The following is a 24,334-nucleotide window of genomic DNA, read 5'->3' on the forward strand; positions in this document are numbered from 1 at the left end:
TGTTAAGCTCCAGAGCGCCTCCCACAGATACAGGAGGTGATTGTCCACTGCGGGGACCTCGTCAGTGGTTTTAAGTGTTTGCGTGTGTTGTTTCTGTATGTTGGTGACCTGTGTTGCCCATTCCGCACAGCCGTCGGAAAGATGTCATGAGTTCTAAATAGCTGCCAATTGGTTATTTTGGCCTAGCTGTCCCCATTTACTGAAGACTGCCTTCGCCAAAAGCGTGATGCGGAGAAGGCAGTGGTGGTGGTGGTGGTGGTGAAAACATTTATTAAGAAAGGACAGGACGTATGCTTGGATCAGCCCGTAAAGGACCGATCGCTACAAACACTAGGTGGAGGACCCTAGTATGGGACCCCAGTGGCGGTGGCCGCCGCCCGGGCGCGCCGGACTAAGGCTTGTTGGGCCTGTAAGTCGTGGCAGTCGAGCAATATCGCCTCCCAGTCCTCCCGGGTTGGGTTGCGGATGGGGGGAATAGCCGGGTTGGAGGGGCAGGCCCACACCATGTGATAGGTGTCAGAAGACACCGCACTGCAGTGCGGGCAGCTGCCGTTACAGGAGGGGTCAAAATGCTTTAGTCTGCCGGGCACAGTAATGTATTGATGAGAAGGCGGAGAAGGAGCCGCTCATCCGCCTTCTTCAGGCCTTTACATGGGCTTGGGTAAAGGCGATGACTGTTTTGATAGTAGGCTGTAATTTCTTTAAATGTATACACCGGATTAAAATCGGGCTCCTGATCGGGTGGGGAGGAGAAAACCGCCCGGTGAGAGAGCGCGCGGGTGGCTGCGTCTGCTGCCTCGTTTCCTGCCAACCCCTGATGAGCAGGGGCCCATATAAGGTACCGGTGTGCGGGGTCCGTATCCCGTATGCAATTTTGGTATATTCGATAGGCTAGGAAGGGAGTGCAGCCTTGTTCGACGTTCCGACAGGCCCATCGCGAGTCGGTGATTATGTATTTTGAATCGGAATGTGAGGCCGCGAGAGCAATCGCGATCTCTTCTGCTTGTGTTGCACTTCTGGCTCTTAAGGTGAGGCCGTTAACTCTGTTGCTGTTGTGAACTACCGCGAACGTGTACCATCCCCCGTGGTGAGGACCGGAGGCATTCACGTAGTATACACCTGTTTTGTTGCCATAATGTCGGGCTAGCGCTTCCGCTCGTGCCAGGCGCCGACCATTATGGTCTTCGTATGACATGTTTGCTGGAAGAGGCCGCACATGGAGGGCACGTCTCCACAGTTCTGGGATGCGAAACCTGTCTTCCATTGGAGGGGTGTGTTGGATATGGAGTCGAGCAAGAAGGCGGCGACCCTACTCCGTTAGCGACAAGCGCGTGTACTGGTTTGTAAGGTGCGCCTCCCAAAGCTACCGGAAAGTATTCACCACCCTAAGAGCCATAAACCGGCTGTTTGAAGTAGTGACGGGGAGGTCAAGGGCACGCTTAATAATTTTGCGAAGGATGACCTCAAGCGCATCCTCCTCTTGCTTCCGTAGGTGGAGATAAGGAGTCGAATAGAGAATTCGACTGGTTACAGAGGCGTTTGCCAGCCGCAAGGCATCCTCACTTCGTAACCCCCCGCGTTTGTTAGTAACCCGGCGGACCATACGGCCAACCTGGTCCCCCACCTTTCGGGGTTTGGCCAATGTAGTGTCTGGCCGTCTGTGATTTTGGATGTATAGTCCTAGTACCCGTATCTCGTCACTTTCGCTTATGGGACCACTCTCAACAGAAATAGAGATTTTAGTTGCGCACTTCTGTGAAGGCCGGAGGTGCACAAATTCCGATTTTTGAGGGGAACATTGAAGACCGCAGCGGCGGGCGTAGCGGTCTACTATCGTCGCCGCTGTTTGCAGGCTGGTTTCAATGTATCCTGTGCTGCTCTGCGTGGCCCATATGGTTATGTCATCGGCGTACAGGGCGTACTGCACGCCGGCGACACCATCCAGCTGTGCCGGCAGGTGCATCATAGTGGGGAAAGTACCGCCCCTTGGGGGGGTTCCCCGCGTGCCGAGTAGGTGAGGACCATGCTCTCTGTCTTGGATGCGGATGTAGGATTGACGATCCCTTAAAAATTGGCATATGTATCTGAATGTGTTGAAGCCACAGTGGGTATGACTTAGGTAAGTGAGTATGATCCCGTGTGTTACATTGTCAAATGCCCCTTTGAGATCCAAGGCGAGTACTACCCGGTCATTATGGGGGCATTCGAGGGGGTCAAGGACTTCCCGATTAAGTTGCAGGAGGACATCCTGTGCGGATCTGTGTGGGCGGAATCCGAACATGGTGCTCGGAAAGACATGTTTGTGTTCAAGATATGCAGATAACCGATCCCGCACCATCGTCTCCATGAGTTTGCCCACACAAGAGGTGAGAGAGATGGGGCGGAGGTTATCTGTGTCAACTGGTTTGCCTGTTTTAGGGATGAAAGTGACCAGAGCCGTTTTCCAGTCTATTGGCAGGGGGGTGTCCCCGCGCCAAATTGCATTGATGTAGGCGAGGAGGGACTGGTATGCCAAGTCGGGCAGGTTCGTCAAAAGCTTGACGGTGACCTTATTTCTTCCCGGCGAAGTTCCCCGTTTGATTTTGGCGAGGGCCGCCCGCGGATCATGGAGCTGCAGGGAAAGGTTGATCCAGCTCCGTGTTCTCCTTGCCTGCATAAGTGTACGCAGATCCACGGGGGTCTTGGGCTGTACACAGATACTGGTCCCGAAGTTTCTGTGCCAGTTTAGTTCTGTTGCCAGGGAAAGCATGCATGGCTCGCTGCAAATGTTTTTGTGTTTCTGTTCGTGTTTGGGTTGGGTCGATTAGGGCTCGAAAGAAACGCCACGTGTTGCCGCTGGACATTTGTCGCGCTGCCGTGTCATCTATCCACTCAGTTGGAGTCGGCGAGATGGGCCGCGTATTCTGCCGCTTTCTGGGTAAGCTCGGCAATTCGAGCTTTAAGCTTTCTGTTATGTTTCTGGCGCCGCCAAAGGTGGACGAGGCTGCGACGGGCTTCCCAGAGGTGTAGAAGGTGGTTATCCACGTCCGTGACCGCCTCTGAGAGCTGGATCTGAGTATCATGCGAGCAAAGGTGTGTCAGCAGCTGTTGGGACCATGCCGGGTATCCTTGCTCCGAAATGGGTGTATTATCAAGTGTGTGAAAATTTTGCCTGAATTTCGTCCAATCTGGGATACGGGCTTGTGTTCTGAGACGCTTGAGGGGTCGTGTGCGTAGTGTAGTGTTAAGGATGCAGTGGTCGCTACCGAGGGTCTCCTCGGTGTTGAGCCAGTCTGCGTGTCATATGTTGCGAGTGAAGGTTAAGTCCGGACACGTATCCCGTGTCACAGAATTCCCTAGCCGTGTTGGGTGGACGGGGTCCGTGTGGAGGGTGAGGCCCAACGTGGACTCAAGTTCCGCCAGTTTACGTCCACGCGACTCCTCCTTGCGATACCCCCACAGCTGACTGGGGGCGTTAAAGTCGCCCACAATCAGCAGGGGATCGCGACCCGCTACTCAGCGCGCGGCTAAAGAGGTCCGAAAAAGTCACTCGCTTAAGTTTGGAAGAGCAGTACACGTTGAGTATATGCAACGGCGACGGCACACAGTGCATCGTCTCCGCCAACTTTTGGCTGGAGCCACGAAATTTCGCCCGGAACCCCTTCAATACAGCTGCGTCTGTCTTTGTGAACCTGACAGCCACCTGGGGATATCACTCGCACCCAGGTGAGCCTACATTTAGACCTTTTAGGGCCGATCCTCACGCGTATCGTGGCAACGGTGCTAGGTCTGACGCCTACGCCGGAGCCCGGCCGTGAGTGAGTCGCCCACCCGCAGCAAGATGGCTTCAGAAAATGCTGTACAACTTGGCTACGACCCGGACACCATGGCCTGGTCCGAGGTTCCGGCAACTCCAACGCCTGACAACACGGATTCTGCGCCGATCGAAAATATGAAGCTTTTCAAGCTCGTCGAATGCCGCTCCCGCAAGCGGAACGCTAAAACGGATGCCGATGTGCCAGGACGGTCAAAACGGCAGAACGCTGCTACGCGCGCTGCAGCGCTTCATGGCGGGCCCCAATCTAAGACCGGTCCCTCATGGAAACCAAAGCCGCTTCCGCGGCTTCATCCCGAAGACACAGTCATCATCCTGAAGCCCCGGGTGGCCGTCGCTCTCAGGGATGTGTATCAACATGGCGAGCTGGGAGCAGCGTTCGCGGCCTACCTGGGCGCCCTGGCCGCAACATCCATCAGCCTGCTCCCCACATGGGAGCAAAACCTGATCGTCGCATGCACCCGAGAGCCAGACGTCGCGGACAAGCTTCTGCGGGAATTCGAACTGACAACATCGAAGGGCTCGCTCTCCATGTACGGGCAGCTGAAACTCACTGGCGACGTGTGCCGCGGCGTCATCACCATGGCCAAGCACGAGACCAGTGAGTCGCTCCAAAACAAGATCCAGTGGCGTGCTGGAGAGCTTGCCGATATCCGCAAGCTTGGAAAATCAGACGTCGCGGCGCTCACCTTTGTGGGCAAAGTGGTGCCGCGCTATGTTCACTATAATTCAGAGGTGACCCTTGTGCGGCCACACAAAAACCATCCCGGCCTGCGTGCTTTGCGGCACTGCGGGCCACTGTGCGGACACATGCCCCTGCCCGGACGAAAAGTGCGGCCTCTGTGGCCAAATGGAGACACCGTCGACGGGGTCAAGAAACCTCATCAATGCACTCCATCCTGTGCAGTCTGTGGGCAAGCCCACGCTACCAACTCCCCAGACTGCACGGAAAAATTCCGGAAGCCCAAGGTGCCCGGCCCCAAAGCCAAACGCACAGAGCTCCGAGGAAACCAGCGACCTGGCAAGCCGCTAAGTCACCCAAATTCAGGTGCCAGTGCCGGAATGCCGCGTGGTGCTCTCGGCACCGACCACAAAGTGCCGTCGGCTTTGCAATCGTCGGTCAAGTCAGCGCCCGGAAAGAAGACGCCGCCTCCACCGCCCAGTGGCAGGGGCATTGGCCACTTCCCGGCCCTCAAGACAAATGGCACTACCGGCGCCTGGGCATCAGCGCCTCAACACGGCAAACAACAGGTGAGCAGCTGGGCTGAGATCGCCTCCTCCTCCTCCCATCCCCCCTCCCCCCCCCCTAGTTAACGCCTCCGCACTAGATGCGGAATACAACAAACAGATAGACGTGCTCCGGGCACAGAATGAGCTTTTGCACACCAAAATTCAAAATTTAGAATCAAAATCGCCGTCCGCCGTTCCGAGCCCACCGAACTCGGACGCAATGGAAAGCGACGCGGAGATCTCGCCTGTCCTCGTGACAGCTATCTCCGCGATGGAGGAACGCTTAACCTCTACGATCTATTACGATCGAGAGCGATCTATTACGATCTATGATCGAGACCGCCATGGACCAGATCTTGACCAAGGTCAAATCTGCCATCCCCGCAGTGGTCTCAAAACACATCTTGGACAACCCCCGCTTCCTCCGTCGGACAGGGCCCATTAGGGACGTATCCCGTCCTTCAAAATTCAACCGTCTCATTATTGATTCGGACAATGAGGACAGTTGCCCCGCTCCTTCCGTCATCACCCCCTTGATGGCACAAGTAGCTGGCTCTGGAGCAGCCAGTACGTCCTCCTCCCCCCTAAAAATTTTAAATCATGGCGAGACACCTTAATCAAAGGAGTTCCGCCATCTCTAATTCGGCCGTGTCCACTTCAATAACACAATGGAACTGTAGAGGCTTTAAAGACCGCACTAAGCGGTCCAATTTCCGCTTCTACCTTGAAACCTTCGAGTCCCTACCAGCCGTGGTTGCCCTCAAGGAGCCAGGCCTGGGCGCCACACTCTAAAATTACACGACGTTCCAACAGGATCCCGCGTCTTGTCTTCTCGTTCACAAAGCCTACACAGCCAACTCAGTAGATCTCGATCTCCAGCTCGAGTATTCTTATGTAAAAGGCAGTGGTCGCTGCCCAGGGCATCCCCCAGGTTCTCCCAGGTGGCGTTTCTAGTGTTCCTAACCAGAGATAAGTCAGGACACGTGTCACGAGTGACCGAGTTGCGCACACGTGTGGGGCAAGCCGGATACGTGAGCAACGTAAGACGAAGAGTGGAGATGAGCTCCGCCAGCTTGCGTCCCCTGGCTTTCTCAAGTGATAGCACCAGTGAAGACTGCGTACGTTGAAATCCCCGATTACCACCAGGGGTTCCTTCTCAGCCAATTTGATTGCACGATAGAAAATTTAGCTCAAAGTAACACGCGGCTTTCCCACTGCCCGGCGGACCCTCCCCCGCGGGACCTAGAGTACCTCAAGAGCTGGGAGGACTGGGAGACCCTGCTGCGCTCGGAGGACCCGGCCGTGCAGACCATCGCCACCGGCCGGGGTGCCAGTGTTATGGACCTTAGGAACATAAACACTTGAGTGCAGTGGGGTCGTGCGGGGACCTTGGGGCGTGCCCCGAATTCCTCTTGCAATAAAGTTTTTTCCGCTCTCTCTCTCTCTTACTCTGGCTCAGTAGACGAGCGCTGTAACCACTCAGCCACCGGGAGAGAGAGAGAGAGAGAAAACTTTATTTACAAAGGAATTCGGGGCACGCCCCAGAGTACCCGCACGACCCCACTGCACTCAAGTGTTTATGTTCCTGAGGTCCATAACACTGGCAGCACGGCCGGTGGCGATGGTCTGCACGGCCGGGTCCTCCGAGTGCAGCAGGGTCTCCCAGTCCTCCCAGGTCTTGAGGTTCTCTAGGTCCCGCGGGGGAGGGTCCGCCGGATAGAGGGAAAGGATGTGGAGGGAAGAAGCGAAGGGTTCTGGGCATAGGGCGCAAGCAGGAGTGGGGAAGGAGGGATGATAGTGGGTTGGGGTAAGGGGCGAGGGGAGAGTATGTGTTTGTAATCTGCGCCAGAGTGTTGCGTGTCTGTTATCTAGGGAGGGGTGGGGCGGGGGGTAGAGCTGGCGAGAGGCTCTGTATGCCTGGGTCAGCTCACTGAATGAGTGCATGCGATCCTTCGAGAATCCCCGATCCGAGGCCACCTGAGCCCGGTTTAAAGAACCTCGGGCTAAAAGGTTGGCGGCCTCGATTCCGGGATTCCCGGAGTGCGCAGGCATCCATATCAGCTCCACTTGGCGGGGCGGGGGTGCATCGGGCGAGTCCAGTATGCCAAAAGCAGGGACATGAACTCGGCCTCGAGCAAAATTTAGAATCGCAGTTTTAGAGTCAGTTAAAATATACCGGGCTTCCGTGCGGGTTATAGCAAGTGCAATGGCGGCTTCCTCTACAGCCTCTGGGGACGTATCTGGAGGGAGAGGTAGTGTGAGGAGGGTGGATGAAGAGGAGTCCACCGCAGCTGCTGTCGCTTCATCACCCGTGCAGGCAGCGTCCACCCATACGGCGTCCGGCTGGGGGCCGTACGCTCGATGGAGTGCCTTCGCACGGGCTCTGCGGCGCTGCTCATGGTGGGACGGGTGCATATTCCTCGGGAGCGGCCTGATGAGAAGCTCTCGGTGAAGGGATCGTGGGATGGCGAGAAGGGTTGGGTCGTTCGCCGGTATTTTGATTCCCAGGGAGTCCAGTATATACCGACCTGTGGAAGTTTTTGTGAGCCTGATGTATTGGGCCTGTCGGTGGGCCTCCACCAGTTCCCCGATCGTGTTGTGGAGGCCCAGGCCTAGTAATCTGTCTGTGGGTGTGTTGAGGGGAAGATGAAGTGCTACCTTGAATGCCTTGCGAATCAAAGCATCCAAAGCGTTTATGTCATGTTTGGATAGTTGTAAGTATGGGGTAGTGTACAGTACACGGCTGAGGACAAAGGCATGAATGAGGCGACATAGGTCGCGCTCCTTCATGCCTCTATGATGTCCCGAAACCCTGCGAATGAGGTGCGATATCGCGCCTGCAACCTGCTTGAGTTTCTTGAGGGTAGTGGTGTTTTTGCCATCGTTCTGGATGTGCAAGCCCAATACACGGAGGGTGCCAACCTCAGGTACCGGGTAACCATTCAATTCAATGGCAATGGGGGAGCGGGGACAGCGGTGGTTCTTAGGCCGGATGAGGAGCAGTTCGGACTTCTCTGGGGAGCAAGACAGTCCGATGGTGCGTGCGTAATTTTGGGTGAGGGTGGCTGCTTCCTCTAAGTTGTTCTCTATGTCGCCGTCACTGCCGTGGGTGGTCCACAGGGTGATATCGTCGGCATAAAGAGTGTGCTTGAGGTGGGGAATAGTTGCCAATTTCCGGGCGAGGGGTATGAGGGTTATGTTAAAGAGAAAGGGGGAAAGGACGGACCCTTGAGGGGTGCCGATACTCTGAAGTGTGTAGGAGGTGGAAGACAGAGGCCCGAAGTGTATCTCAGCCGTGCGGTGAGTCAGGAATGCTTGAATGTAGGCATACGTGCGCACACCCACATTCAATGGGGATAGAGCAGTCATGATCGCCTGATGTTCAATGCGATCAAAAGCTTTGGAGAGATCCAAAGCTAAGACTGCCTTGGTGTGACCTGGAAGAAGCGGGTCAAAAAGGTCGTGTGTGAGTTGCAGCATGGCATCCTGTGCGGATAGATCAGGGCGGAATCCCACCATGCTATGCGGGTAGAGATTGTTGTCCGCCATGTGACTTGTGAGTCTCGCTAACACAACATGCTCGAGGAGCTTCCCGAGGCATGAGGTTAGCGAAATCGGGCGAAGGTTTTGAATGGTGAGTGGTTTGTTGGGTTTTGGTATAAATATTACCTTCGCGTGGCGCCAGGACTGCGGGAGGTTACCCTCCCTCCAGCACTGGTTGAAGTATTTCGTAATGTGGGTGATCGATTGGTCATCCAGAATACGGAGCATGGAGTTTGTGATTTGGTCTGCACCAGGTGCGGAGTTGGCGCGGAAAGTCAGGAGGGCCGCTCTGACTTCCGTCTCCGTGATGTCGGTGTCGAGTGTTGGATTTTCTTGTCCTGTGTAGTGCGGTAGAGGTATGGGGCCGCCTGGAGATGTGTACATGGTTTGAAGTGTGTCTAGAAGGGTGTCGGGATCGTCAATGTGTTCATGTGTGAGGCGTGTCACGTGGTGCTGTGCTGCTGATTTGGTGCGCGTGGGGTCAATGAGGTGTCGGAGGAGTTGCCATGCACGTTTGCTGGACAGGTTTCCGGCGATGCCGTCACATATCTGTCCCCAGTTGGATCGACAGAGCTCCTCAGAGTGCTGTTGGATTTGTGTCTGCAGCGCGGCCAGCCGCTTTTTAAGCGTTCTGTTGTGTTTGTTGCCTTTCCAGCGTTCCAGGATGCTGTGATAAGCCTCCCAGAGGTGGGCTAGGCGTGTGTCAAGGGTCGGTGTTTCGGTTGTAGTTTCAATGTGTCGCGTGTTGTGGTGAACGTCATGCTTGAGTGATTGCACCCATGCACCGATGTCTGCGATGGGAGTGTCTGGGAGGGCGGTGCTTGCAGCGCGAAAGGCATCCCAGTTAATGAGTTCGTGTGTCATATTTGCGTGACGGGGTGGTTTGTATGGGACAGTGATTTGTATAATGTAATGATCACTGCCCAGTGTATGTTGTGTTCTGTTCCAGGTAACGCCGCGGATACAGCGGCTCAGCGTCAGGTCCGGACTGGTGTCCATGCTTACGCTGTTGCCGATCCGCGTAGGCGTCTGAAACGTGTTGTGCACAGTGAGTTGGAGGGTCTGCAGGAGCAGCCAGAGCCTGCGACCTCGATGTGTCGTGGTTGTGTATCCCCAGTCAGTATGCTGACTGTTGAAGTCCCCACCGATGAGTAGGGGATGTTTCCCTGCTAGATGGTGTAGCTTTCGCAGAAGTGATTCTAGCGGGGCCATCGGCAGGGACGGGGGGTGGTATATGTTTGCTATAAATATAGAAGGAAGTGAATGTGTGTGATGTATAATTTCCGTGATCACGCAGGGCGTCTCAGACGTAATGTGATGAGATTTGTAGGTGAGGCTGCGGTGGATGAGTGTGGACGCCCTGGGTGTGTTAGTGGTATCCGAGTGTGTAGATGTGTAGCTGGGGAGGGTTGCTCGGTGTGCAGTCTCCTGGAGAATAAGTATGTGGGGCGTGGGTGTGATGGTGGGAAGGAGAAGTTGCAGAGGTGCGCGCTTTGCCCGGAAGCCGCGGCAGTTCCAAGTTATAATGGGGAGATAATTAGTGTTCCCCCCCGCCATATTGGATGGTGGGGGGATTGAGGAGGGTATTAAGACGGGTGTCAATTGGTATGTGTGGCTCAGGGAAGGTGTTTTGTGCTTGTGGAGGTAGGATGGAGGGAGTGGAGGGGGTTTGAAGTTGGGTGAAGCGATGGGTAAGATTATGCTCCAAGAGCTCCATCATCTTGGTAAGCATAGCGTCCATGCGCTGCTCAAGTTTTTCGGTGAGGGCGGCGGCAAGGTGATTGAATCTGGCCTCGAGGCGGGCGTCTAGCTCCTTTAGTTTATGGTCAAATTTTGCTTCGAGTGCTGCTAATTTAGCGTCTATTTCTGTGGGCACGGGAGGGGGTGTGGCGTCTGTGGTGCGCTGTTTCTTTGCAGGAGGGGTGCTCGAAGTGTCTGTGGATGATGAGCTTGAATAATGACAGGGGGTGCGGGTTGAGGGAGCATGGAGGGGGCGGGGGTGCTTAGGAGAGAGGAAAGGCGGCTTACCTCGTCACGCAAGGCCTTGAGTTCCTGGTCTCTCGGGTCTGCCTGGGAGGACTGGGGTGGTGGGGGTTGACGGGTGGTTTTGCCGGAAACTCGCTCTACCCAGGTGAGACGCGTGGCGTTCTTGCTGCCATTCTGCCGGCTTGTAGAAGGCGACCGGGAAGCCGTCGAGCTGCGTCTGCTGGCTGTGCCCGGTTGATCGCAGCGGGAAAGCCGCGATGTACCCGGAGGAGAGTGAGCGTTCTTCGGGGACGCTAGTTTGCGGCCCCGTCCCTTGCAGTTCCCGGTGCCGGTCATATGAGGGCCTCCGCAGAGAATGCAGCTGGGGGTGCATGAGGGCACATCTTCCTTTGGGTGGGACAGCCCACAGCGGGGGCACTTATGGGATCTTGGGTGGACACACACGTCTGCCCGGTGACCAGGGACGCGGCAGTTAGTGCAGGCGTCTATATGCCCTCGATAGGGTGTGCACCTGTGGAGGGCTCCTCCATAAAGGACGGCGCGTGGGACAGGTCCAGCTCGGAAAGTGATTAGAATGGAACGCGTGGAGCCCATTCGGCGGGCGTCCACGATGAGGGCGTCTGGGTTGCCGGTGATCAGGTCTTGCAGGAGCTCTGTCGGGGACTCATTCCAGTAAGCATTGGAGATGACTCCGCGTACCGCTCCATCCGGCGGGGCTATGTAAGCTGCGACGGCGAAGTCCTTGCCTTGGTTTTTGATGCTGGTTACGCTAACCAGGGCAAGCGCGTCAGCTTTTATGGGCGTGCTTACGGTGCACGTATTGTTTACGGGGTGTACCCTGATTTGGGTACGCGTTGGTTCGTGTAGCTGGGACGCCGCTTGAAGGATGGCTTCCCGTAGTTGTCGGGGTGGAAGCAGGTCCAGCTGCAGCCCGCCTCGTGATCTGAACACGACCTTGTAGTCTGCAGCAGGAAGCGGCGGCTGCTGCCGCGAGCGCTGCGCAGCTGTGCGCGTTGCTTGTAGGTGCGCTGACTTGTCAAGGCGCGCAGACTTGGGGGCACCGGTAGCAGAGGCTGCGGCCTCCTGGCTTCGGGATGGTGAAAGGACGTCCTTGGAGCGGGCAGGCACACTAAGAATGTGCGTCCAGTCCCTTGGGTAGTAGTCGTGGGGGTTAAGAACCTCTCCCTGCACCTGCACCTCCATGATGGTGTTGGCGGCGGAAGCGTCCGACGCAGTAGGCCTAGCTCCCAGCGGAGCGAGGCCTAGCTCAGGCGAAGAGGTCACAAAGAAAGGGCCGTGGGTGCCCGAAAAATGGCTTAGGCGGGCCAAAAATTGATGGCGTGCGGCACTCACATTCGTAGATCAGTGGATGGTGAAATTTGGGCCGATGATGATGGCGATTGGCGAATTCCGCTGTCTTTGTGCGGAGCCGATGTGGGGTGCGTCTGTACTACTCGGCCCCCTAGCGGCATCTCGCCACCGGGACCCAATTCCCGTTTAGCACTTGGTAACAGTAAACCGCCGTTTCTTACCTCTCTCACTCTCAAGATCTCAAGGGATGTGCTGTCTCTTGAAGCTCGAATCCAGTCGGAAATAAAAGTAATATCTGATGTTTCCCGAACAGAGACTGCATATATGTTAACAATTTGATGCAACAACTCGGCAAGAAGACTAATCATAGCAGTGAGGGCCATTATTTTTTAAAGATGTTTAGCTTAAGTTACAAAACATTAAATGTGGTTTGCATGATCTGAGCGCCGACAACGATGGTGTGCAGGCGCGGATTTTTGTGGAACCGGCTCTTCTTATAATATGCTTCTACGGCTGTAGAATTCTTTTTTGTGTGAGAGTGGCATTTGTTAAAAATTGGCTGTGTTTTGACCAATGGCCATCCCGAGTAGAGTTGCGGAAGCACCGGCGCGGCAATCGCAGCGGCGGAGGCATCTCAGGGGCCACATTGACTGCCTAAAGTCCGTAGAGGCGGAGTGTTTTCCGAATCACTTTGACTGCCTCTGTGGCACTGGTGACGTCAGCACAGAAGGACTTCACACATAATTAATGATTAATTACTAAATAATCGCAAATTACTAATCAATGGCTAATTATTGATTAATGGCTAAATATATTTGCTAATTAATGACCCTCAAGCTTCGCCTTTAGGAGTGGAACGCGACAGCGTGTTGTAGTGCTGCCAGGGAGTACACGGAACGCCCCCACCCGTTCGGCGCGATGCCTTGCCCTTTGAACTCAACGCTTTTTAAGGCGGAAGCCTTTAATGTCTTATCGTTGTAAGCAGCAGTTGTCGACAGAAAATGTCACGCTTTTCAATTGGTGGAAACGGTCGTAACGTCACAGTGCGCGAATTTCAAACGGGGCGAATTGTACTTTGGCTAGTAACCATGCAACCAATTGAAGTGATCGTATAGTGATGCTCCAAGTAAGTGGGACTGAGCTTAGTTAATTGCTTAATTACCCAATTAGCCTAATTAACTTTACAAGTCAGGCCATATAAATAAATAAAACCGATTAAGAAATTGGTCGAGCTCAGGAATCGAACCCCGGTCTTCGGCGTGAGAGACGAGTATGCTATCCACTCCGCCATGCCAGCTCGGTGGTTTGGAATGAACAAAGGCGCGTATTCACGGTGTCTTCACTCACTCTCATCCTCCCCCATTCCCTTCCGGCGAGGTTTAGGTATCCACCGATAAATGAGAGACAAATACATTTCCTTTCCTCAAAAACCAATTTACCGACGAGCGAGGCGTAGAACCTAATGGGCGATGGCGTTCTATGGACTCCTTGGCAGCGTTGCAAGACGCTGTGGCGTTCCATTCTTAGGGGCGAAGCTTAACATCTTAATCACACATCAGTGACCACACTTTAGGTCAAAAAAAGTGCCCCCCTGAACTTTGTGACACAGTTACTGCGTAATTTCCTTTCCTGAAATACAATTTTAATTTTCTTCATTACGGCTCCTCTTTATCTATCTTCTTTCACTCCCACTTCCTCCCTTCCTCTACGGTGCGGTTCAGGTGTCCACCGAGATGACAGAGAATTACTGCGCCATTTCCTTTCCTCAAAAAGCGTTGCGTTCAAAGGGCAAGGCATCGCGCCGAACGGGTGGTGGCGTTCCGTGGACACTCCCTGGCAGCGCTACAACGCGCTGTCGCGTTCCACTCCTAAAGGCGAAGCTTAAGCGTCATTAATTAGCAGTTAATTAGTATTCAGGCATAAATCAGTAATTAACCATTAATTAGTGATTTTTCATCACTTAGTAATTAGTGCTCAATTACATGTGACGCCACCAGTGCCACAGAGACAGCGAAGGTGGTGCGGAAAACGCTTCCGCCTCTACCCACTTTAGACAGTCAAAGTGCCCCCTGAATTTTTGAGGAAAGGAAAAGGCGCCGTAATTCTTTGTCATCTCGGTGAACGCCTCAACCACACCGTACAGGAAGGGAGGAAGTGGGAGTGAAAGAAGAAAGAGAAAGAGGGGCCGTAATGAAGAAAATGAAAATTTTTTCAGGCAAGGAAATTATGCAGTAACTGTCTCACATGTCTCGGTGAAGAAGTGTGAGTGAAAGAAAAGGGTGGTGGTGAAAATATTTTAATCAAATGGTTTAGGAGGTTGTAGCCGTGGTTGGAGCTCTCAGTCCGGAACCCCATTGGCGTAGGCTGCTGTCCGGGCTCTTTCGATGAGTTGCTTTTGACTCTTTCCGTCCGAGCTGGACAGAGCTGCCTCCCACCCCTCCTGCGTTGGCTGGTTATTAACAGTGATCGCCTGATTTCGTTGGCAGGCCCATACCATATGGTACAGGTCCGCCTTCTCCCCGCAGAATTTGCATTGTGAGTCAAATGACTCCGGGTCTATGGCATGTAGTCTTCGTGGGTTGTTGTAAGTGTTGGTCTGTAGCTTTCGGAGGTGTTGTTCCTCCCCTTTATCTAGTGTCTTAGCCGGCGGAGGGTAGACCCGACGGGATAATCTTAAGTGCTGAAGTATGTCATTGTAAGTTAGTAGTGGGGTAGGAGGTTCCACGGCATCCGCACTGGGTGCCCGGGGGAGAAATGCTCGGGCTGAGGCATGTGCGCTCTCGTTCCCTGGGATGCCCTGGTGACCTGGTACCCATATTAAGTGTTTGTGTGTGGGTTGGTAGCCACGGATGTAGCTATCTTGCAGGATTTTAGCTGCTAGCGGTGCGACCCTGCCCCTGAGGTAATTGCGATACGCTGTCTGTGAATCTGTGAGAATGTATATTGAGCTAGTGTGTGTTGCAGCTAGAGCAATCGCCACTTCTTCCGCAGCCAGTATGTCCTGGCTAGCCAGTACTAGTCCGTCGACTGTTGTATTTTGGTGCACTACCGCGACGGCCGTCATTCCCTGCTCGGGACCCGCAGCATCGACATAGAACACGCCCTCGCGCCCGCCGTAGTGTCTTTTCATGGCTTCGGCTCGTGCTTGTCGTCTTGACTGGTGAAAATCAGGGTGCATATTCCTGGGTAGTGGAGCTGCCTTGAGTTGTCCTCTCCATGAGGCTGGGATGTCGGTTTTGGTGTCTAGCTGTCGGGGGCAATTGATGTTTAAATCACTCAGGACTTGTCGGCCAGTTCGAGTTGTGGAGAGCCGTACCACCTGCGCCGTAAGGTGTGCCTCTATCAGCTCATCGATCGTGTTGTGCACACCCAGTCGCAAGAGCCGGTCCGTCGATGTCGCAAGAGGGAGTCCCAGGGCCTTCTTGTAGGCAGTTCTGATTATGATGTCGAGGTTTTTTATGTCACGCTTCTTAAGGCGGAGGTAGGGCGCTACGTAGACGACGCGGCTTACAACGAAAGCCTGCACCAGTCGCAGAGTATCGTCTTCTCGCATCCCCGATTTGCGCGTCGTTATCCTGGCGATCATCCTGGCGACTTGCTCGCTCACGAGCCGTAGTTTCTGGAGGGCAAGAAGGTTGTTGCCGTTGTTATTTATGTACAGACCCAGTATCTTCATGGTCTGAACTTCCTTGATGGGTGAGTTGTCTACGCGGATATTGATGGTGTCTTGATTCTTGCGTTGACGGAAGACTATCAGTTCGGATTTTTCGGGTGAGCACGTTAGTCCACACGCCCGGGCATAATTTTGAACTGTTGTCGCCGCGGTTTGTAGTTGTTCTTCAATCATTCCCATACTTCCCGTGGTTGTCCAGATGGTTATATCATCAGCGTACAGGGCGTGGCGTATGCCCTGTACCTGATTGAGAAGAGGTGGGAGATTTAGGAGTGCAATGTTGAAGAGAAGTGGGGATAGTACTGCCCCTTGCGGAGTGCCTCTCGTGCCCATCTTCACTTGCGTTGTGTGTTTTGAGCCGGTGCTGATGTTGACGGTTCTGTCCGTAAGGAAATCGCAGATGTACGAGTAGGCTCGCTGTCCGCAGTTCATGCTGTGGAGGTTGTTGAGGATTGTGGAGTGTTTGACATTGTCAAACGCTCCCTTGAGGTCAAGTGTTAGAAGCGCTCGGTTACTGTTTGTGCGTGCGGGATCAATGACTTCACGTTTGATTTGCAGAAGCACATCATGGGTGGACAAGTGTGCCCGAAATCCAAACATCGTGTGTGGCAGTAGCTCATTGTCCTCAAGATAATTGGAGAGACGGGTGTGGACTGCCTTTTCCATGAGTTTGCCTGCACACGACGTGAGGGATATGGGGCGCAGGTTTTCAATGCTGATTTTCTTGCCGGGTTTGGGAATAAAGTGTACATTGGCTGTTTTCCATGCTTGTGGAATGGTGCCGGTACGCCAACATTCGTTTATGTAATCCGTGAGTTGCTGCAGAGCCTCCGTGCCGAGGTTGGCCAGAAGTCCGACAGTAATTTTGTCTTGTCCCGGGGCTGTGCCTCGGCGCATATCTGCTAGTGCTGCAATGATTTCCTCTGAAGTTAAATCTCTGTCTAGGTCTTCGTTCGGTTCCCCACGGTACTCCTTATTGTAGGGTTGTGGGTCTCGCGCGGTGCAGATATAGCGACGCGTGAGTTCATCCACGAGTTCATGATCCGTGCCTTGAAAGCTGTGAAGGGCTCGATGAAAATTTCTGTGTTGTTCACTCTTCGCTTTCGGAGGGTCAATTAGGCATCGCAGAAGGTTCCATGTAGCCTTGGTGTCTAGGCGGCCTTTGAGGGATTCGCACTTCGTTAGCCAATTGGTGCGAGCGAGGTCCCATGCGTATTGGTCTGCTTGAATAGTAAGCTTGGCTATTCGAAGTCTTAGTTTCCGATTGTGTCTTTGTTTTTTCCACCGTTTTATAAGACTACGTCTTGCTTCCCAAAGGTGTAGGAGGTGGTTGTCAACAGCTGGGTGGTCCTCCGTGGTGGCAAGAGACTTTGTGAGCTTTTCTTTAAGGTCGAGAATGGAAGCCGCCCAATCTTCGTAGCTGGTTATTTGTTCGGATGTGGTTAGTTTGGTGTCCTTTCTGAATGTCTCCCAGTCTGTAATTCTGGCTTGCCCTCGTGGTTTGCTGTGCTTGTTGCTTTCGAAGATGGTCTGCAGCACGTAGTGATCGCTGCCTAGGGTCTCTCCTGTATTGAGCCACTCATAGTTGCGGGCATTGCGGACGAGCGTGAGGTCGGGAGAAGTATCCCGCGTTACGCTGGTGCCGACTCGCGTCGGGTGCTGCGGGTCCGTGAGTAGGGTCAGGGCCATGTCAGCGATGGCGGATGCTAGTTTTCTGCCTTTCGTGTCTTCCCTGGGGTATCCCCATAGGGGGCTAGAAGCATTAAAGTCGCCAACTATAGCTAGGGGAGCTTTTTGGGCTTCTCTTAGGGCTTTAAGAAAGATCACGTCGAAGGCTACGCGGTGCTGTTTGGGGCGACTATATATATTGAGTATATAGGTGCCCTTGCTGTTTCTGTGCTGTGGCAGTATTTTTATGAAGGTATATTCAATGTCGCTGTCTAGATTAAGGTCTACAGTAATTGCCGTGCATGATTTGTGGACCAAGATGCATGTCGAGGGATTTGTTTGATGTGTTGAGTATCCTCTGATCTTAGCCTTGAAAGAAAAGGGACCATAATGAAGAAAATGAAAATTGGTTGGGTTTGTTGGGGTTTAACGTCCCGACGCGACTCAGGCTATGAGGGACGCCCTGGTGAAGGGCTCCGGAAATTTCGACCACCTACAGACCTGGAGTTCTTTAAGTGCACTGCAATCGCACAGTACACGCGCCTCTAGAATTTCGCCTTCATCGAAATTCCGCCGCCGCAGCCGGGATCGAACCCGCGTCTTTCGGGTCAGCAGCCGAGCGCCGTAACCACTGAGCCACCGCGGCGGGGTAGAAAATGAAAATCGTATTTGAGCAAAGGAAATTACGCAGTAACTGTCTCGCCCTCGCTCCTCGCGCATGCGCAGTTGGGGCTCTCCGGGGCTCCGCGAAATCGCTCGCACCTAGCGTATTCTTGCTTCCGCGATCCCATCGATCCAATACAAGCACGCACAGAAACCCAACGCCAATTGCATAGGGCCTTGCACAACTTTACAGGGACGACAAAACAACTAGCGCACACGCTCAGGGATCGATACCTGTGCACCACTAAGGACCCCCTGCAGGCGGCGTACTCGTATGCAGGCGAAGAGAATACGGAGCTGAACAAGCCTTTCCAGCTCCACGACCTCCGGGCGGCCTTACGCAAGATGAAGCGGGGCACTGCACCCGGGCGCGACAAGGTGACGGTCAAGCTCTTGGCGAACCTTCCCGACGCACCCTACGCCGCGCTCCTCAAATACATCAATAGCATTTGGGACGGAGAGACTCCTCTCCCTCTCGATTGGAAATCGGCTCTTGTGACCTTCATTCCGAAGGCCGGCAAACCTATTGATGTGGAGAACCTTCGCCCCATTTCCCTCACGTCTTGTGTCGGCAAGCTGATGGAAACGATGGTGCGCGACAGACTCTCCGATTTTCTCGAAACACTTTCGCGGACACCATGTTCGGTTTTCGCCCTCACAAGTCAGCACAGGATACACTTCTGCAGCTTCACCACGACATCTTAGATCCTGTCGAATGTCCCCACAACGACAAGGTGGTCCTGGCCTTGGATCTTAAAGGCGCATTCGACAACGTCAAACACGAAGTAATCCTGGACCACCTCAGAAACACCAACTGTGGCCACAAAACATTCAACTACATAAAACAATTTCTTACAGGCCGTCAAGCCTACATACGCATACAAGATGCGGAACATGGGCCATACACCCTCGGCTCGAGGGGAACACCTCAAGGCGCGGTCCTGTCTCCCCTCTTCTTCAATTTGGCAATGCTTCATCTTCCCTTCAAATTGTCTTCTTTGCTCCGGATACATCACGCTCTTTATGCGGATGACATTACAATCTGGGCCACGCAAGGTAACCTGGGCCACATAGAATCCTGCCTGCAAGCAGCGGCGACCCTAGTCGACGACTACGCGGCCTACTGCGGACTCCAGTGCGCCCCATCTAAATCAAAATTTGTGGACATACGTCCCTCCCCTTGGGACACAACTCCGCTTCGCATCAGTCTCCCCTCGGGACCGATCAGGGAGTCCAAGGAGATCCGCGTCCTTGGTCTCTTCATACACCATCAACGCAGGGTCGACACTACACTAGCCAAACTTCGCACGGTGGGAGACCAGGTGGACCACATGGTCCGTCGGGTCTCCAACAAGCGGCGCAGATTACGAAGCAAGGATGCACTGCGGCTTGCCCATGCTTTCGTAACGAGTAGAATCCTCTACTCAACCCCCTACTTGCACCTGCGCAACACGATGATGAGCAACTGGAGGTCATCCATCGGAAAGTCATCAAGCGGCCTCTCGACCTCCCGGTCGCCACGTCCAACCAGCGATTTCTGGCCTTGGGCGTGGTAAACACATGCCGGGGGCTTCGAGAAGCCTACTTAGTCAACCAATACACGCGTCTAGCACAGACCACGTCCGGTCGCCGCCTCTTGGACCGGCTACACATCAAACATGGCTACCATATTGAGGAAAGGGAGAGAGTGCCCTGGAGACGCGCCCTCCGGGTCCGACCCCTTCCCCGCAACATGTCCAGAGAAGAACATAGCTGTCGTCGCCACGCGCGCGCGGAAGCGTTGGCGCGATACTATGGTAACCAACAACATGTGTATTACGTGGACGTTGCCGACCCACACCACGGAGTGTGGTACACGGCCGCAGTCGTACACAACACAAACACATCTAACGGGCTCACTTTCAAAGCCTACAACGCAACACACGCGGAGGAGATTGCCATTGCTCTGGCTCTCACTAACCCCCAAGTCGAAACATATCATCACCGACTCGCAAGAGGCCTGTCGGAACTACGAGTTGGGCTGGGCTCCCCCGCTGGCCTGGCACATACTGGAATATAGCTGCGGATTCGAAGATCCAACTCCACATAACCTGATTTGGGCCCCCGGTCACCAGGGACTCCATGGAAACGATCAGGCCGATCAGGCCGTCCGCGCACTCTCTCCCCGGGCTATCTCCCTGTCCTTGGAAGCCTATTCCCAATCAGACAATGTGGCCCTTACATTCAAACACATCGTCGATTACTACAAGGAGGAGCACCGCCGCTACCCGGCCCCTTGTAACGGACTGAATCGCGCTGACGAGCGCCTCCTCATCAAAATTCTCACTAACACTGTACTGTGCCCGGCGGTACTTAAACATTTCAACACATCCTTTGATGGCACGTGCCAGTTCTGTGGGGAAGTGGCTGATACGTTCCACATGGTTTGGGCGTGTCAATCAAGCCCCTCTATCCCCCCCAACCCCAACCCCGCCAGAGAAGACTGGGAGGCGGCCCTGCTCGGCTGTCAGGACCTAAAGACCCAAAAGGCCTTGGTCACCGGACGCGGGCGGCGTTGCTTGCCAATGGAGCCCCGGAATAGGGACGCCATCTAGTATTGTTAGGGGAAAGGGACAATAGGTCCTACCTCAATCACCTCTCTATAAAACTTTAATGCACGATACATGTTTTTCACCACCACCACCGCAACAAAACACGAGCCTCCGCTTTCGCCTTCTATGCCGCTCGCGTTGCTGCGCTACCTTGTCGAACAGCAGGCCGCCTTGCCTCTTTGGTTGGAGCTTTCATCTGGGATGGTTCCCGCTAGCTGTTGTTGCTCTACTGGCTGAGCACAGCTCGCCGAGCGTCCACCCCGGGGCGACACTCAGGCCCGCAGGCCGAGTGACCCCTCGTCTTCTACTGTGCCGCCGCCGGTTTTCAGCTCAGCCTAGAGGCTGACCTCCCTGGCGTCGAGCTCGCCATGTCAGCTTTGCGCGTAGGCGAGTTGGTCACCTGCGTGCAACTCAGCCCCGACGGCCAGAGGCGCAGCGCAGACCGCACGTGGAGGACGTTGGGCGCGAGTTCGCTCCCCTCCTAGGTCCGCGACTTCGAGTGGAAGCAACGTTGGGGCGTCCTTCCGACTTCCGACACTAGAGCGCCTAGCAGCTTGGGGCATTGTGCCCATCGAAGGGTGTCCCCACTGTGGTCCGACCCAGACGGCGCACCACGTTTTCTTAGACTGCACTGCCCGGTCGCCCGGGTTGTGTGGCGCTTTGGCGCATGTTTTCTGTCCCCGCTGCCCCCGGGGTTCGGCGTCAGCGTGGCTTGTTTTCGCGCCTAGCTGCTTCGTGCGTGTTTTTGACGCCACCGCTACCTCGCTGTAGCCCGCATGCAGCCGGCGCGCGCAATGTACCCGGGATTTTCACTCGGGACGACGGATCTTAGACGTTAAATGGACTGATACCACCCATAATCGATTACTGAAGGTGTTCGGCACCCGTTCCCACAATTTTTCGTGCAACTCCGACCATGTTTGCGCGAAAAGGACTCTACCGCTCCGAGCCAGGCGTGGAACGCTAGGCCCCGCTGGCCCCGCGTTGCACTTAGCACAACAAGCGCCCCCGACGCTGCGGCCACCGGTTAGGCCTACGGCCACCGGCGCGTCTAGACTCACCTCGCCTCCGTATTGACCTGAGCAATGATGCTTTACAGCGTAGTAGGCGAAGAAATCAATCCCAAAGACTTCGGTAATGAGCCCCGTTGGTCGAGAGCAATCCCAGCCCGCAATGTGGTCTTCCCTACCCTAGGCACTTCGAACCCGCCTCTGAAGAAGGCCTCCCAAGCTCACCCACCCGCCGGCGCAGCCACGTCGGCAACGCCCCAGTAAAAGCAAGACAATTTCTCCAAAACTTAAGCGTCATGCTCCGCTGCCAAAACTCCCGGCTACGGATCTGATTGGTTTATTGGTTTATTGGTATTTAACGTCCCAAAGCAACTCAAGCTATGAGGGACGCCGTAGTGAAGGGCTCCGGAAATTTCGACCACCTGGGGCTTTTAACATGTACTGACATCGCACAGTACACGGGCCTCTAGAATTTCGCCTTCATCGAAATTCGGCCGCCGCAGCCGGGATCGACGGCCGAATGTGAAAGTAACTTTCCGACCTGGTGGCGGATTGGATCTTAGACAATGTAACGGCGGCGCGCTGCTGCCTATTGTGTGCGCGGCTGTGAAGCTCAACTACCATGACGCCCGGCATCGTGACCGACTCAGAGTTAACCCGTACAATAACTCATACACAATCAGCACCCCTGACGAGGTGCGGGACAAAAACTACGTGCAGCTGCAGGCGCTCCAACTCAATGACAAGCAATTCCCGGTAAAGGCTTACATCGCCGCGCCCAACGATGCCGTACGTGGAATTCTCTACAACGCAATCTACAACCAAACCCAAGAATACATATTCAACTACCTCGTCGCATTAAACCGTAGACGATCCTCAGAATAGCAGACGCGCGCCTTTGGGCCGCACTAAATCAATCCTGGTCACCTTCGTCAAAACAAAGAATGTTTTCAAGCAGCTGAACTTCTACGCAGCCGTCTATAACTGCCGCCGCTTCAAAGCCAGGGTAGAGGCCTGTTTCAACTGCTGGATACCGGGCCACCGACGAGACGTCTGCCCGCAAGCTGTCAGCAACCGATGTCAACGATGCGGCGACACCCATCCGGCAACCTCAATTCTCACGTGGGACTCCAAATGCATCCTGTGCGGTGGCTCCCACTTCACGGGGGTCCAAAAAATGCACAGTCCGGTTCGACCGGACTGGCAAGCTGAAATCCAACACCACTGCTACAACCACCACAGACACTCCCGCAGGGTCTTCACCCACCGACAGCACGGCTCGGCAGTCCCGGTCATTACGCAGCCGGCTTCGGACCAACTCCAGAACCGGTTCCAGGTCCGTCTCACGGAAAAGCCAGCACAGGAGCCGGTCCGCCTCCTTGCCGCCACTACCGGGACCAGAAGCCCGGCCCATGGATAAGTTGGTGAGCTGGAGACCGGGACCTCCCTCGCTCGCTAAAGAGAATGAAGAGCTCAGAGCACAACTCCGACAGCACAGTTTAGAAATTGCAGAGCTCCGGCAACAATTACAGCTACTTCTCAGGAGAAAACAGCTCCAAAAGAATTCGGTCCCCCCCTCCCCCAGCCCAGTACAAACTATCACACCCAAGCCACTCACTCCTTCCCCTGCCTCCACCTCATCCTCGCGCGCTGCGTCATCTAGTCGCAACCCCCCACTTAAGCGCAAGGCGCAAGCTGAGAATGACCCCCCCCCCCCCCCCCCCAACTCGGTTGGCACAGCTGCGCTCCCTCAGCTAACCTCGATAATTGAAAGACTCGAACTAAACATGAACGCCCTACGCACTGATACCGCAGAATGGATGGCAAACATAGCAGGCCGGCAACGTAAAGGCGCACATGAAGCCTCTATGGCTCACATCCAGCCCCACATACCAGGACCATTCATCACCCAGCCAAACAGCCCAAATCTCATAGTCCCGTCAGTCGCGCCCCCAACATGGCTGCACAACGTAGCCGCATTCGAGTGTGGCAGTGGAATTTCCGGAGCTTCAGAACAAAGCGCAACAACCTGCAACTTCACCTTCAAAACTTCTCAGCAGACGAGATGCCTACCGTTATAGCATTGCAAGAAACTCACTGTAATGTTAAACTTCGAAACTACGCAGTTCATGAGTCACCCAGCGTGCTGCTACGAACACGAGTAGCCACACTGGTTTACCGCAACTTTCCCGCAATTGAGCACGCTTTAGAGCTCGATGACATAGGCGGCCTCCTAGTAGAACTCTTACCCCGCGCACGCAGGGGCAGCAGCCTCTTCATACTAAATATATATAGCCCGCCAAAAGGCCTTCCGGCACCTCTCATTGCAGTAATGCGCAAGGCACTCATGATCAGTGCGAACCACCCCATTCTGATAATTGGCGACTTTAACGCCAACCACACCAGTTGGAGCTACCCGAGAAACTGTCGTAAAGGCACCTCAGTTTGGACTTTCATCCAGAATGAAGGCTTATCCCTGCTCAACGACACAGACCTACCAACAAGGATCGGAACACAACACTAGCCCGGACATAACCCTCTCACAACACCTCCCCAATAATCATTCCACATACACGCAGCACTCGTTCGGTAGTGGTCACTGTATACTCAGCACTGAACTGAACCTCACAACCTTAGCCCAGATTAGAAAACGATCCTGGAGGTGCTGAACTAAGACAAGTTCCATCATATCCGACGAGACGTCCCAGACATCATTACAGATATGGACAACTGGACACAAACCCCCCCAAAGGACGTGGCTTGGACCCCATCCAAAATCCCTGACGCCCCAAATGCAAAGACGGCAGATAGTCGCCCACTACATCTTTGGGAAGCGCATGCCAGC

General features: G+C 54.5%; 1 protein-coding gene across 2 annotated transcripts in view; it reads right to left on the minus strand.

The window, feature by feature from the left end:
* Positions 1-12,012, minus strand: part of LOC149346885 (uncharacterized) — a 34,753-nt gene extending 22,741 nt beyond the window's left edge. For both annotated transcript variants that reach the window (XM_089586741.1, XM_089586740.1), the window contains exon 1: positions 10,616-12,012. In XM_089586741.1, coding sequence (XP_089442867.1) covers positions 10,616-11,776 — 1,161 coding nt within the window. In that variant the 5' untranslated portion in view covers positions 11,777-12,012. The remainder of the gene's footprint in view (positions 1-10,615) is intronic.
* Positions 12,013-24,334: the final 12,322 nt, after the last annotated feature.

This window comes from Amblyomma mixtum, chromosome 4 (genome assembly GCF_055824585.1).
Source record: "Amblyomma mixtum isolate Tamu chromosome 4, ASM5582458v1, whole genome shotgun sequence".
Classification (NCBI taxonomy): domain Eukaryota; kingdom Metazoa; phylum Arthropoda; class Arachnida; order Ixodida; family Ixodidae; genus Amblyomma; species Amblyomma mixtum.